This window comes from Syngnathus scovelli, unplaced genomic scaffold (genome assembly GCF_024217435.2).
Source record: "Syngnathus scovelli strain Florida unplaced genomic scaffold, RoL_Ssco_1.2 HiC_scaffold_29, whole genome shotgun sequence".
Lineage (NCBI taxonomy): Eukaryota > Metazoa > Chordata > Actinopteri > Syngnathiformes > Syngnathidae > Syngnathus > Syngnathus scovelli.
The window spans coordinates 520,064-536,042 of NW_026061381.1; the positions used below are offsets into that span (position 1 = coordinate 520,064).

At 50.7% G+C, this 15,979-nt stretch overlaps 1 protein-coding gene across 1 annotated transcript; it reads right to left on the reverse strand.

Annotated features, from left to right (window-relative positions):
• Window positions 1-8,968: 8,968 nt before the first annotated feature.
• Window positions 8,969-10,536, reverse strand: LOC125993452 (janus kinase and microtubule-interacting protein 3-like). Its single transcript, XM_068649793.1, has 3 exons — window positions 9,810-10,536; window positions 9,605-9,730; window positions 8,969-9,235 (listed from the first exon to the last, which is right to left on the reverse strand). Exons 1-2 carry the CDS (start codon window positions 10,020-10,022, stop codon window positions 9,614-9,616), a joined length of 330 nt encoding a protein of 109 aa, XP_068505894.1. The 5' UTR covers window positions 10,023-10,536; the 3' UTR covers window positions 8,969-9,235; window positions 9,605-9,613.
• Between the last annotated feature and the right edge of the window lie 5,443 nt (window positions 10,537-15,979).

Here is a 15,979-nt window from a genome sequence, read left to right on the forward strand (position 1 = left end):
AGTGCGGCATGGTGTTTTTCAGTGCGGCATAATGTTGTTCAGTGCGGCATGGTGTTGTTCAGTGCGGCATGGTGTTGTTCAGTGCGGCATAAAGTTGTTCAGTGCGGGATGGTGTTGTTCAGTGCGGGATGGTGTTGTTCAGTGCAGGATGGTGTCTTTCAGTGCGGCACGGTGTCGTTCAGTGCGGCACGGTGTCGTTCAGTGCGGCACGGTGTCGTTCAGTGCGGCATGGTGTCGTTCAGTGCGGCATGGTGTTGTTCAGTGCGGCATGGTGTTGTTCAGTGCGGTATCGTGTGTTTCCGTGCGGTATCATGTTGTTCAGTGCGGTATCGTGTTGTTCAGTGCTGTATCGTTGTGTTGTCCGTATTGTGTTGTGTTGTTCGTATTGTGTTGTGTTGTGTTGTTCATATTGTGTTGTGTTGTTCATATTTTGTTGTTCGTATTGTGTTGAGTTGTTCGTATTGTGTTGTGTTGTTCGTATTGTGTTGCCTTTAAAACTTAGCCTCTAACACTTAGCCTCTAACACTTAGCCTCTAACACTTAGCCTCTAGCACCTAGAAGGTAAATAAATAGGAAGGAAGGACTCACCGGTGACGTCTTTGCCCACGTCCAAGCGTTGTACTTTGTATTTTCATCCTTCTGACATTGGAAAACATATAGCCAACAAACACCGTGGAACCTAAACGAATGAAAGAAAACTATCATTTGGCCACAACCAACATTCACAGATACAACACAATGTGACGTGCGGTGGTAGAGGTTAAAGGTTGAGTGAAGGGCCCTCGTTTTAAACAACTTTTTTGAAAAGGATTGGGAACAAGTAAGACGTATTTAATTTATTTAATGGGAAGTAGTAAGAGCTATTGAATTTAATCTATGTATTATATTCTATTGTATTGTATTCTGTTGTATTCTTTTGGAGTGTATTCACACTAACCCCACTAAAACTTCAGCCCACAAAAACTCGCCTCTGGCGCCTAGCCTCTGGCACTTAGCCTCTAACACTTAGCCTTTAACATTTAGCCTTTAACACTTAGCCTAGAAGGTGAATAAATAGGGTTAAAGGTTGAGTGAAGGGCCCTCGTTTTAAACTACTTTTTTGAAAAGGAGTGGTAACAAGTAAGACGTATTTAATTTATTTAATGGGAAGTAGTAAGACTTATTAAATTTATTTAATCTACTTTTCTTCCCAGGCAAAATTTGATGTGCTGCAATTCCAAATTTCCAAAGTGAATGAAGGAATGAAGTCCTTTAAATTATGATTTTGTATAAATACTAGGCATAAACACAGAATCTACGGCACAAAATGGGCAGACTTTACTTGTTTGAAAAGGACTGGTTACAAGACATACTTTTTTAATTTATTTAATGGGAAGAAGAGTTATTTAGTTTAATTGATCTATTTTTGTTCCCTGGCAAAATTCGATTTGCTGCAATTCCAAATTTCCAAAGTGAATGAAGGAAAGAAGTCATTTAAATTATGATTTTGTATAAATACTAGGCATAGACACAAAATCTACGGCACAAAATGGGCAGACTTTACTTGTTTGAAGAGGACTGGTTACAAGACAAACTTTTGTGATTTATTTAATGGGAAGAAGACTTATTTAGTTTATTTAATCTATTTTTGTTCCCTGGCAAAATTGGATTTGCTGAAATTGTATTTTGCCAAATCTTGAATTGAGACCTGATAGGAAGTATTAAACGCTTAGTTAAATCGATACAAGTTGGTAATAAGAGCGAGTAATGTTGGTTGGACCGATGAATGAAGGTTGAAAGCAATTTAAATTATGACTTTGTATAAATACTAGATATTAACAGAACATCTACTGCGCAAAATGGGCAGAGTTTACTTGTTTGAGAAGGAGTGGCTTATTCAAAACTAAGATTTATTTAATCTGTTTGTTCCCAAGCCAAATTGGATGTGATGCAATTCCAAATTTCACCACATGTTGGTGCCCAATTTTGACTTCATAGGACATATTAAACACTTAGCTTGTTATTATGTTCAAGGTAATCAGATTTGTTTATTATTCTAATGGCCTTTTCAAAACTATTCTGGATTACTAGTTTGGATCTATTCTACATTACTCGGCAACAACATACTCTGTAACAGATTAGGCAGTATAATCACATATGTTAACTTGAGAGTGCCCACACTCAATCTACTTATCGTGATGTGTTAAATCAATTACTGTTAGACATTATTTGTCTGATAATCTACCAAATCTTTGAATTGAAGAATTTGTGATTTAATTAATAGCTTGTTATTATGTTCAGGGTAATCAGACTTGTATATAATTCTAATGGCCTTCTTTTGAAAACTATTCTGAATTACAACTTTGGATCTTATATTACTTTGCAACAATATACTCGGTGACGGATTAGGCAGTATAATCACATATGTTAACTTCAGTGCCCACACTGTATTTATTTATGGTTATTTGTTAAATCAAGTACTGTTAGACATGAAATAGGAAGTGTTTAACATAAATGTTATGGCTACTCACCATTGTAGCTCGCTCCTGGTCAATGATACTTGTAGCTCGCTCCTGGTCAATGATACGAGCCTCTTCTTGCAGTGGAAAACTTACAGCCAACAAACACCGTGGAACCTAAAGGAAGGAAATTAAACATTAACATTTAGCCTCAACCAACATTTACAGATGTAACGCAACGCAAACTACACAAACGTAAATCTTTTTAAACCTAATGAGTTGTACTTACCGTGTACGCTCTAGACGGTCCACTTGCAAGCAGAAAATAAAGATATTTCTGTTGATAGTCGTCGTGTTTGTATCCGTTGTCTCGCTCAAGGCCATTGCGCCCACAGATTTGAATTTTGGCGACAGTTCAGCCTATTGACGTCATTTCCGCGGTGTAATATGTCAGGCAGGGGACAAGACGGAGGACCCGGATGCAGAGTCGTTTCTTTCTGGGATTTATTCCAGCAAGCACACTGAGCAAAAGTACAAATCAAATCGCCTCTTGCGAGGGAAAACACGTGGCAAAAAGTACAAACAAAAGGTGTCGCACTGAGGCGAGTCAAAAGGCTAAAAGTACAAATCAAAACGCCTCTTACGAGGGAAAACACGTAGCAAAAAGTACCAACCAAAGGCGTCGCACTGGGGCGAGACAAAAAGGCGATGGGGACCAAGGCACAAACAAAAGCGTCGCTCGGTGGCAAGACAAAAAGGAGGGTTCTTACAGAGAGCTCGGACATCAAGGGATCGCTGGTGGTCGGGACGAGGCAAGACACACTGGCACAAGACAAGGGAAAGACACGGACTAAATACACACAAAAGGGCGGGGACACAGGTGATGACAATTAGTGTCAATTACGCAGGTGCACACAATCGGGATCAGGGAAGACAAGACAACCAAACACCGAGGAAGGAAACACGAACTGAAACGGAAGGGATGACAAAATAAAACCGGAAGTAAAGTTACGACAATCGACGAGACAAAAAACTGGAAAAATAAACGCGACCGCATGACAGAACCCCCCCCTAGGGCCGGATCCCAGACGGCCCAGGAGCCCCAGGGTGAGCCGCATAAAAGTCATCAAACAGTCCCGGGTCCAAAATATAACTAGGCGGCACCCATTGCCGCTCCTCCGGCCCATAACCCTCCCAGTCCACCAGGTACTGCCAGCCCCGGCCTCTTCTGCGCACATCCAATAGTTGTTTTACGGTGTAGACCGTCCCACCTCCCACAGTCCGCGGAGGCGGCGCAGGATCCGGCACCAATGGACTGTCCACCACCGGCTTGACCTTCCCGACGTGAAAGGTGGGGTGGACTGCAAGGGACCTGGGCAAGCGGAGACGCACCGCGGCCGGGTGCACGACCTTGGCGATGGGGAACGGACCCACAAAGCGAGGCGCCAGTTTCCTGGAGTCCCCCCGGTGGGGAAGATCCTTGGCGGACAGCCAGACCCGTTGACCTCGCTGGTACACGGGCGCCGGACGTCTCCTCCGGTCAGCCATCCGCTTGACCCGGTCCCCCTGTCGGACCAGCGTGGCCCGAGCCGCCGCCCAGACGCGATGGCAGCGGCGCACCAAGGCGTGGGCCGAAGTCACCGTCACCTCCGGCTCACTGTCAGGGAAGACTGGGGGCTGGTAGCCATACACACACTTGAATGGGGACATACCTGTGGCCGTGGTAGGCAGGGAGTTGTGGGCATACTCCACCCAGGAGAGGTTCTTGCTCCATGAGGAGGGGTTCTGGGAGACCAGGCAGCGGAGACTTGTCTCCAACTGCTGGTTGACCCGTTCCGTCTGCCCGTTCGCCTCCGGATGATAACCTGACGTGAGACTCACGGTTGCCCCTATGAGCCTGCAAAACTCCCTCCAAAACCTGGATACGAATTGGGGCCCCCTATCGGAGACAATGTCTTTCGGGAACCCATGAACCCGGAATATGTGGTCCATCATTACTATGGCTGTTCGTCTAGCGGACGGGAGCTTGGGCAAGGCGATAAAGTGAGCCATCTTTGAGAATCTGTCTTCTACTGTGAGTATGGTGGTCCGCCCATGCGAGACCGGAAGTCCGGTGACGAAATCCATGGATATCTCTGCCCATGGACGCGAAGGAATGGGTAGGGGATGCAGCAACCCCATACGGGCGCCGTGGGAGTTCTTGTTCCGGGCGCAGACGGGACAGGCTGCCACGTATTCTTTGATGTCAGCCCTCATGGAGGGCCACCAGAATCGCTGCTGGATGACAAACAGGGTTCTGCGCATGCCTGGATGACAAGAGAGTCTGGAGGTGTGAGCCCAATGGATGACTTGGGATCGGAATTGATCTGGGGAATAAATCAAAATATCGGCCAAATATCCATATACAAAACGGTCCAAACAGTCTCTCAAAACATCATTGATCATGGCCTGAAACACAGCGGGAGCATTGGTGAGACCAAATGGCATGACCAAGTATTCGAAGTGTCCTCGATGGGTGTTGAACCCTGTCTTCCATTCGTCCCCTTCCCGGATGCGCACTAGATGGTATGCGTTGCGCAAATCTAACTTTGTAAACACCCGGGCTTGCTGTAGTTGGTCGAACACGGTCGACATCAGTGGGAGCGGATACCGGTTCTTGATTGTGATCTGATTGAGAGGACTATAATCAATACAGGGACGTAGGGTGCCGTCCTTCTTGCCCACGAAAAAGAACCCCGCCCCCGCAGGCGACGATGATGGTCGAATCAGTCCTGCTTGCAGGGAGGAGTCTATATATTCGTTCATGGCTTGCTTTTCAGGTCCCGAAAGAGAATAAAGCCTCCCCTTAGGTATAGTCGAACCCGGCAGGAGTTCAATGGCGCAATCATACGGACGGTGGGGAGGTAGGGAGGTAGCCTTGGCCTTGCTGAATACCTCGGCCCATGGGTGGTAACACGCAGGGACCCCGGTTAAGTCGGGGGTTTGCGCGTCCCGAGCAGGAGGCACAGCGCGCGGGTTAGACCTGACACAGGAATCATGACAGTCGGGCCCCCATCCCGTTATTTCCCCTGATCCCCAGTCTATGACGGGGTTGTGGCGTTGAAGCCATGGATACCCGAGAATGAGAGGGTTCATTGGAGAGGTCACGACATGTAGCCTTATATTCTCCTGGTGGGGACCTATCGACAACGAGACTGGTTCTGTTATGTGAGTTATTTCAAAAAGTGCCTGTCCATTGAGTGCCTTAGCTTTCACGGGGGTGTTCATCAGCTCAGTCTTTACCCCCCACCGGCGAGCAAATGCCCAGTCTATCAGGCTTTCATCTGCTCCTGAGTCTATTAGTATTTCGAGTTCTATTTCTCTTCCCAACTGTGTAATCCTGCCCTTGGGAAGCACTCGCTCCGGGGACGGAGCCGCAGAGAAGGCGCTCACCTTCAGGGTCCTCCTCGCTGGACAGGAGAGAAGGAGGTGTCCGAGCTCACCGCAGTAGTAGCATCTTCCCTCTCGGCGTCGCCGTAACTTCTCCTCCTCGGTCAACTTAGCTCTGCCCAACTGCATCGGTTCTGGCTCCTGGCGCTGCCGATCCCCGTCCAGCCTGGAGTGGTGAACGTCAGGGCCGGCTACTGGGACGAAGGCGGGGGTGTTCCTGCTTCGGTGCTTCCTCCACTCTTGCACCCGGTTGTCAGTGCGGATAGCCAGAGCGATGAGGGCGTCGAGGTCGGTGGGAAGGTCTAAGGGGATTAGCTGATCCTGTATGGACCTAGAGAGGCCCCGGAGGAAGATGTCATATAGTGCCGTCACGTTCCAACCGCACTCCGCGGCCAGCGTGCGGAACCGGATGGCGTAGTCCCCGACGGTGTCTTGTCCCTGGACTATCTGACAGAGTTGGCGAGTCTTTTCTCGGTCAGCGGAGATTGGATCGAACACCGTTCGCAGAGCCTTGATGAAAGCGGGGAGAGAGTGACAGGAGACGGAATCCCTGGCCCATTCCGCGGTGGCCCACGTGCGGGCCCTTCCCGTCAGGTATGAAACCATGTAGGCCACCTTGGAGCGCTCGGTGGGGAACTCTGCTGGGGCCCTCTCAAAATGCATCCCGCATTCTGTAATAAATGCCCGGCTAAGGCCGGGTTCCCCAGAGTAGCGCTCTGGAGGAGCCAGTCTGGCACCGCCGGTCATGGGAGCTATGGCAAGGGGAGTGACTGAGGAAGCAGCGGGTGTACTGGAAGTCGCTGCTGGTCCCGCGTTCAAGAGCGAGAGCACGTCCTGCATTTGCTGGCCCAGCTGTGCTACTTGGGTGGCGACCGCTCCTCTGAATTCTTCTTGACACTTAGCGATTCCTCGGATTTCTTTCCCCAAGTCGCCCACTTGCTTCTGGTGCTGGGCGAGCTGTGAGGCATGGGAACGCACTGCGGCGCACAGGTGCTCCGACTCTGCCGAGTCCATGACTGGCCAGTGTGTACTGTCAGGCAGGGGACAAGACGGAGGACCCGGATGCAGAGTCGTTTCTTTCTGGGATTTATTCCAGCAAGCACACTGAGCAAAAGTACAAATCAAATCGCCTCTTGCGAGGGAAAACACGTGGCAAAAAGTACAAACAAAAGGTGTCGCACTGAGGCGAGTCAAAAGGCTAAAAGTACAAATCAAAACGCCTCTTACGAGGGAAAACACGTAGCAAAAAGTACCAACCAAAGGCGTCGCACTGGGGCGAGACAAAAAGGCGATGGGGACCAAGGCACAAACAAAAGCGTCGCTCGGTGGCGAGACAAAAAGGAGGGTTCTTACAGAGAGCTCGGACATCAAGGGATCGCTGGTGGTCGGGACGAGGCAAGACACACTGGCACAAGACAAGGGAAAGACATGGACTAAATACACACAAAAGGGCGGGGACACAGGTGATGACAATTAGTGTCAATTACGCAGGTGCACACAATCGGGATCAGGGAAGACAAGACAACCAAACACCGAGGAAGGAAACACGAACTGAAACGGAAGGGATGACAAAATAAAACCGGAAGTAAAGTTACGACAATCGACGAGACAAAAAACTGGAAAAATAAACGCGACCACATGACATAATACCCACATATCTGAAACGGCAAAGTTAAGAGTAGAGTTAAATAAAGTTTTTAATCAACGCAATCATTTACAACCGTTGACCAGTCGAAATAATCGTCGAAATTCGACGTTCCCCCCAAACGCCACACTCACTCGCTTTACAGGGCAACAAAAGTACTTCTTTTTAAAAACGATGAGTTGTACTTACCGTGTACGCTCTGGACGGTCCAGTTGCAAGCAGAAAATAAAAATATTTCTCTCGTTAGTCGTATGTTACCATCCGCTGTGTCTTTGTCAACATCGCCATTTTCCTACTTCCTGTTGCGAGCCACGCCCACGGATTTAAATTCTGGCGGAAGAGCCCGCCCATTGGCGTCGTTTTCGCGTATAGCAAATCCGATTGGTTGGGAAGGGGGCGCGGTTATGCAGCCGAGGGGTCCTGTGATCGGTGGGATGTAAAGTAGGCGTCGACGTCACGTCCGCGTCACGTGACCACGACGTGGCAGACGTCATATAGAAACCGCTGTTTTGTTTAGTAGACTTAAAGTTGTTATGCATTGACATAATGGCGCACATTCCAAATGGATTTGAATAAATTAAATAATTCTTCTGCCCACTCCCTTTTAAACAAGTTAACTCTCCCCGCGGATTTGAATTCCGGCGGAAGTTTCGCCCATCGACGTCACGTCTGTCACGTGACCACAACGTGGCAGATGTCATATAGCAACCGCTGTTTTGTTTAGTAGATTTACAGTTGTTATGCATTGGCATAATGATGTGCACTCAAAATAGATTTAAATAAATTAAATATTTCTTCTGCCCACTCCCTTTTAAACAAGTTAACTCTGCCCACGGATTCTAATTTCGGAGGAAGGTCCGTCCATTGATGTCTTGTCTGCGTCACTTGACCACGTAGCGACGTCATATAGTAACCGCTGTTTTGATCAGTAGACTTAGTTATTATGCGTTGACATAATGGCGCACTGGTTAGCATGTCCACCTCTTAAGCATGATGTTGCAGGTTCGACGCCTGATCAATGTTAGCCATGGAGTGAGCTGAAGTGCATGGCGCTGAAGATTTGAATCTTTGAAATGCGCTGAGGTCTGACATATCAGGCAGAATGGTTTGCCATCACGTTCAACAAAAAATAGAAACTGTCCCACTCTGATAAAAACGTCCTGTGTTCATCTAAATATTGCCGTTTTGCTGTGCATCTTTTCCCTGCCATTTTGAGAGCCCAATTGACACTAATAGTTTACTGGAATGTGTTTGCCCATCCTACTTTGTGGAATTTCACCACATGCGCTTTTGACCAAAATACCAAATTGAACTCAAGTGAAGCCAACACGCACAACCCCTCCCCCCACACCCCACACACACACACACAAATGTTGATATGAACATAAAAGGGCCGCATGAATCCAAGCAAAGAGCCGCATGCGGTTCAGGAATTGCGGCTTGGCCAAACCTGTACAACTTTATTTGTATAAAATTTTCACAACAGCTGTCACACAAACAAAGCGGGAAAAAACGAAGACGTGCGTGTTCCGCCCACGCTGGATTTATTTGCACCTTTGAAAAGACACCGTATTGCCGCAGATGTGGCAAAGAGTACTTTTGGGCATCTGAGACGGAAGGATGTCCAAAGCATCACGTCACCTGCTCTGGTCGGCATGGTGGTGGGACGTTGAGGTCAACCGCTTTGGGGTTGGCTGAATCTTTGGTCGCAGGATGCCACACACTTGAAGACAGAAGCAGAAAAGCAGAGCTAAATGCAAAATGTACTCACCGGTGACTCCAATTTTTTTCCCCCCTGAAGAAATGGATGGACGGGTGGCCCCGGCTGGCCGGTGGGACTCTTGTTATTCTGACCCTTTTTAGTGCGCGTTTGGGGCAACAACCGTTTTTTGTGGCGCTCTCTTCTGGTTCAAGAGTGCCCTGCATGTGAATTTGCCTTTCCTGCCTTCTGATTGGATGAGCGCCAGTGTGACGCGGTGCCTCTGTCACCGTGGCGGGGGGTATACGTCGGCATCGGAGCGTCTGCCAACGTCTGAGACCGGCTGACAGTGTATCGGAGGTGTCGAGTGCGGTGCCGCTGGAGCTCACTCACCAGCTGGTGTTAGGGCCACAGAATGAAGGCCAAGGAGAAGACTAGAAAGAGAAACAGAAACTTCTCCTCCAATTGTTTGATTTGTCTCTTCTGAGCTTCGATGAATTCTTTCAGCTCTTTGTTCCTCTAGGACGGACAAATGGAAAGTGGCCTTCAAAAGCCAGTAAGCGTGCAAGTAAGTGCCGAGCTGGCTTTGGGCCCTTACCTGTTGCGCGCTGTGCAGCAGATCCATTCTATCTTGGAGGATGCAAGCGTCGCGCTCCCTCAACTCGCACATCAGGGCTCGCTTCCATTGGTCCACGGCGCTCCTAAGCTCTTCTCTCTGATCCGCCGTCAGCACGTCATTCACGGCAGCGTGGCTGGCTTTTTCGCCGTCCGTGGCGGGGCAGTCCCGCTGCGGTAGCGCCTCGTACAACATGGCCTCCAGCTCCAGGATCCTCTGGGCCGCAATCCTCGTCCATCAGTGGTCCGGCGGGAGATTTGAGGGTGGCTTACCTTATGAGCCTGGTCCATGGAACGCTTCCTGAAGTCCAACTCTTCATCCAGGTAGCCCTTCTGCTTACAGAACATATCCTAGCACAGCTCAAAGTCAGAATTGTTGGGGCACATTGCCGGAGTTCCCCTTGGCTGATGTCGCGTGTCTGTCTACCTTCTCACTTTCAATGTCCATCATTTCCTGTAAATTGCTGACTTGGTCACTTTGATGTATTCTAACCACTGAGGAAAGGCTGCTGTCACATAAGCAGAATGCGAGAGCGTGCGTGGACGTGCGCGTTACCTTCTCGGCTAGGGTGAGAAGGGTCCTGGCGTGAATCACGACCACCTGCTCCTCGTTGGTGAGATTCTGCAAGAGCCCAAAGGCACAGCGTCAATAAGCTTCTTTCAGCGCAAAGCCTTCCAAAAGTCACATTTGAGCCGCCGAGTCTCGTGGAGTGCGAACATAAGGAGTTCGACATACACTTACGGCGTTATCGCCCAGGATGTCCAGCTTCTTCATCAGATCACTGATGACGATGTCCGGGGGAAAGGCGCAAGGAGCAATGTAAGGTGTTCTGGGACCTCGGGTTAAGGTTAGGGTTGCGAGGGACGCCTTACGTACGCTCACGCCCTCGGCCTCGCAGTAGATCTGCAAAGGGCTGAGGCCGTCTGGGAAACGGACTTGCAGAAACTTCAAGACGGGGGAGCGCCACTCCCTCTCCTGAAAGGCAGAGGCATGCATCCGTCCGTCCGTCCGTCTGTCACATCTCTGGCCTCAACACGCTTGTGCGAGTCTTCCCACCTCCAGCTCCAGGATGCGGAACTCAAGCAGTTCGTTTTGGTCTCGGATATCCTGGATGTGCTCTTTCAGACGCGCTTCTTCCGCCTCCATCCGCCTGACCTGAAAAGACCTCATCTGTGGGGCTTCCCGACGGGTGTGACGCCAAGCGACTCCGCCCAGCGCCTTTCTTTCCGTCACCTTTTCGGCCAACTGCTGATTGCTCTGACGCAGCAGCTGCTTCTCCTCCACCCACTTGACATTCTAGAAGAGACAAACGCGTGGACAGCTTTGGAATGTTGTGTCATTTTCATCCACAAATTCTTTGGTTGACTGGAAAACGACATTTGCCTTTCTCCGCATTTTCCCAGCCACGTTCAGGGGGGGGGGTTGGTCCAGTAATGCCAGACGAATGAGTGACTGAAGAATGTAGCTATTTTGTCTGAGAAAAAGGTGTGCTCATTGATGACCTTACCTGTCCTTGTTGCTTCAGCGCTGACTCCAGATCTGCTACTCTGCTTTGATAGTGACCCATTTCTACCATCAGCTTTTCTCTGGTCTGAAAGGAGGAGGAGGGAGGCTCCTCCTCCTCCTTTCAGACCAGAGAACACCCGAGGCTGGGTGAGAACGGGGAGGCTGCGACCCGGCCGGGGGTTGCGGGAAGGGGCGCCACCTTGATCTCCTTCTCGGCGTCGTAGTCCCCTCCGCTGGTCTGGGCTAGCAGAGCGTAGGCTCGTTGCAGCGCTTGATATTCTTGCGTCAGCTGGCGGTAGCGAAGCTCCGCCTCCTCATGCACACACCAATGCAACACAGCACTAGTACCAGAATCAGTCAGACCGGCGACAAAGCACCCGCGACGCAAAGACGAGTCTGATTCCAGGCTGAAGAGGAATGTTTGGCGCCAATACGCTGGCAGAAATGGCGGGCTACCTCTTCGGGTTCCGTGTCGGGGGTTCTGTCGGTGTGAAAAGACAAGGACGATCCGTCCGAGTCCACCAACACGTCTTCGTCGTAGCCGTAAAATGTTTCGATGACCTGCGGGCGCGGAAGCAAACATCTCTCTGAACAAACTGAAGCGACACCTCACGATGAATCGACGAGAGGAACGATAGCGAGAAAAAGGCCATTTCATCTTGCGCAACACCAAGCAGCCGCAAACAAACAGACTCACCTTGCAGGACCTCACGCTTTGTTCCTCCTCAGAGATTCTCGACGTCGGTATCGTAGCAGCAAATCTCTCTCCTGTCGACACAAATAATCCGCCTTTGAGATTCTTTGGATGCAAAGGGAACGAACGGCTCCGGCGCAGAAACAAACGCGACTCACGATGACATTTCTGACATGAGCTCCTGTCTCCAGAGCCTGAAAAACCCGTCACCGGCGATGATTGGAGGGACGCTAGTCGTTTCCAAAAGTGACAACTACAGGGTGTGTCAGGGTTTTCCAGATTATCTTTATCGTATGATTATGTTGCTTTGACTTTGACTGCAACCTGTAATAAATAATATTATTTATCCCTTATTTATCCCTATCGCTTATCCCTTCCTACACAAAGTCGTAAAACATCCCTTGCTATGTTTTGACTAGAGGTCAAGGGCTTTCTCTATTCAATCCACTCTTACACCCACCCTGTTTCTCTTAATAAAAATGCTCGTGCAGGAGCCGAGAGTCAGACTTCATTCGTACAACGGATGGACTCTCCACCTGCAGGTGTCCAAAAGAACTTACTTGTCTCCCGTGTGGTTCTTGCAAAATAAGTTGGAGCGAGCGCAACTCTAACAGGGTGCATTTTGCCACTAGCTGCCTACGGACAATGACGTCGCGCTCGCGGCTCATGGTTGACGGGCTGAGCAGCCGGGCGAGTCCGTCGTTTTCAGCGCACAGCGAGTGGCAAAGGCGCTGACAAAACGGGAGCTTTAAACTGCTGAAAATGGCAAAACAAGTCTAAGGCGTGTTCAAACGCGTGCGCACAATGCTCCTGCTTGAAAGGTCGGAATTTAAGGGGCCAATTTTTTGGACGGAAAAGGTTTCCTGGCGACAGCGAGCGAGCGCGGCGCTGCCGTACGTGCACCGAGTTGCCTGCCTGAAGACCTTGGACAAGTCGTCGATGATGTGCCGCTGCTCCACAACTTGAAGGAACTCCATTTCACCGTCCTGCTGGCCGCAACCGCGGTCCAGGTCATTGAGCGAACTAGGCCTTCTCTGTGGAACACAAATGCAGTGGACTCTGTTGGCACGCCGCCGTTGTCCGCGTCGACTTACCAAGCTTGCCATCTCCTCGTTCTCCTGGGTGACAAAGCGCACTTTGTTTTCAAGGCGACACAGCACCAAAGTCAAAGTCAAAGTCAAAGTCAGCTTTATTGTCAATTTCTCCACATGCCAAAGACACACAAAGAAACCGAAATTTCGTTCCCCCCTATCCCACGGTGACAAGACATGGCTCACAACAGACAAACAAGTAAACAAGTATAACAAAAGCGTGCTGAATAAATAATGAATAAATAACACAACAATAAATAAATAAATAAGAGGAGCAGAAAAAAAGGAGCAAGTGCGCGTACAGCAGACATTCCCGAAAATAGCGCAACAGTGCCACACGCTACGCAGAAGGGGGTAGCGAGTTCAGGGCCCTAACAGCCTGGGGAAAGAAGCTGTTGGCAAGTCTGGTGGTGCGGGAGCGCAGGCTCCTGTACCTCTTCCCAGAGGGCAGAAGGTCAAACAAAGAGTGAGCCGGGTGACTCACATCTCTGGCAATCGAGGTTGCCTTGCGGGCGAGATGGGAGGTGTAAATGTCCTTCAGGGAGGGGAGCGAAGCACCAATAATCTTACCAGCCGTATTCACTATGCGCTGCAGGGCCTTCAAGTTCTGTTCAGTGCAGTTACCACCCCAGACAGCGATGCAACTGGTGATGACGCTCTCAATAGTGCCATGGTAGAATGTAGACAGGACTGCCTGAGGAGCACATGCACGCCTGAGCTTCCGCAGGAAGTACAGGCGGCGCTGAGCTTTCTTTGCCAGTGACGAGGTGTTTGCGGACCAGGAGAGGTCCTCACTGATGTGCACCCCCAGGAACTTGGTGCAGCTCACCCTCTCCACCACAGCACCGTCGATGATCAGCGGCAGGTGTGTTGTGTGACCCTTCCGGAAGTCAACAATGATTTCCTTGGTCTTATTAACGTTCAGCAGGAGGTTGTTGTCCTTGCACCACGTGGTCAGAAGGTCAACTTCCGACCTGTACCGAGTCTCGTCGCCCTTCGTGATGAGACCCACCAGAGTCGTGTCATCAACAAACTTCACTATGCGGTTGTCGCTGTAGGTCGCAGTGCAGTCATGCGTCAGCAGGGTGAAGAGTAATGGACTGAGCACGCAGCCCTGGGGGGCCCCCGTGCTCAGCGTGATGCTGGCGGAGATTTTGTCGCCAACACGCACCACCTGAGGCCTCTGACAGAGGAAGTCCAGTATCCAGTTGCAGAGGGAGGTACTGAGGCCCAGCTCGTCGAGTTTGCAGATGAGTCGCTGCGGCACAATGGTGTTGAAGGCAGAGCTGAAGTCCACAAACAGCAACCTCACATATGAGTCATTTCTCTCCAGATGGGTGAGGGCCGAGTGGAGGGCAGAGCAGATGACATCCTCAGAGGACCGCTTGGCACGGTACGCAAACTGAAAAGGGTCAATGGTGGGGGGGAGAACGGACTTGATGTGCTCCATGACCAGCCGCTCAAAGCACTTCATGATGGATGGGCGTCAGTGCCACAGGGCGGTAGTCATTGAAGCAGGACGGTGCAGGTTTCTTCGGCACAGGAACGATGGTGGCAGCCTTGAAACACGAGGGGACGATGGCCTGCTGCAGGGAAACGTTAAAGATGTCCGTGAAGACACCCGACAGCTCCCCAGCGCAGTCCGTCAGCCCTCGACCCGGGATGTTGTCAGGGCCCGCCGCCTTACGGGTGTCAATAGCGGCAAGCGCCCTCCTCACACCGTCGGCAGAGAGGCGAAGGGGCTGCTCGTGTGGGGGGGGAGTGGTCTTCAGCGGGCAAGTGCTGTTCTGGGCGTCGAAGCGAGCAAAGAAGCGGTTCAGATCGTTCAGCAGACGGACGTCGCCCTCACAGCTCCTCGGCGCGGGCTTGTAGTCCGTGATGGTCTGAATGCCCCGCCAAAGGCTACGTGCGTCCTTGCTGTCCTTGAAGTGGGTGGAGACCTTGCACGAGAACGCCTTCTTCGCTTCTTTGATGCCTCGGGACAGGTCGGCCCTCGCTGTCCTCAAGCCAGCCTCATCCCCCGCTCTGAAAGCCTTGTCTCTGGCCCTCAACAGTCTGAGGACAGCCCCCGTCAGCCACGGCTTCCAGTTCGCGCGAGTGACGACGGATTTCGAGCAATTCACATCATCGATGCACTTCGTGATGTAAGAGGTAACAGAGTCAGTATACTCCTCTATGTCCGTCCAATCGTTGTAGGTGGCTGCCTGCTTAAACAAGTCCCAGTCAGTGGTGTCAAAGCAGTCACGAAGTGCATCGGAGGCACCCTCAGGCCACACTCGAACCTGCCTCCGAACCGGCCTGGATGCCTTTACCAATTGTCTGTATGCGGGCAAAAGCAAAACGGTGAGATGGTCAGAAAGCCCCAGATGGGGGAGGGGGGTGGCTTTGAAAGCTCCCTTTTGCGCCGAGTAGACTAGGTCCAGGAAGCTGTCGCCACGTGTCGGAAAAGGAACATGCTGGTGAAGCCTCGGGAAAACAGACTTCAGGTTGGCATGATTGAAGTCTCCAGCGAAGATGGTGAAACTGTCAGGGTGCGCTGTTTGCTGTTCACTGACAGCCTGGTACAGTTCACCAACCTGTCTCCTTCGATGTTGGAAGGCGGGATGTATACCGCGACTAGCAGAATCGCGGTAAATTCCCTCGGCAGATAAAAAGGACGGCACTTAATGATCACAAACTCCACAAGCGGCGAGCAGTGCTTACATACCACCACAGAGTCCCGGCACCATTCTTCTCGGATGTAGACGCATATTCCACCTCCACGCGACTTTCCGCCTCGTACAATGGCACGGTCCGCCCGATAGCACGCTAGCCGCTCCAGATGCACTGCAGAGTCCGGAATGTTGTCACTCAACCAGGTC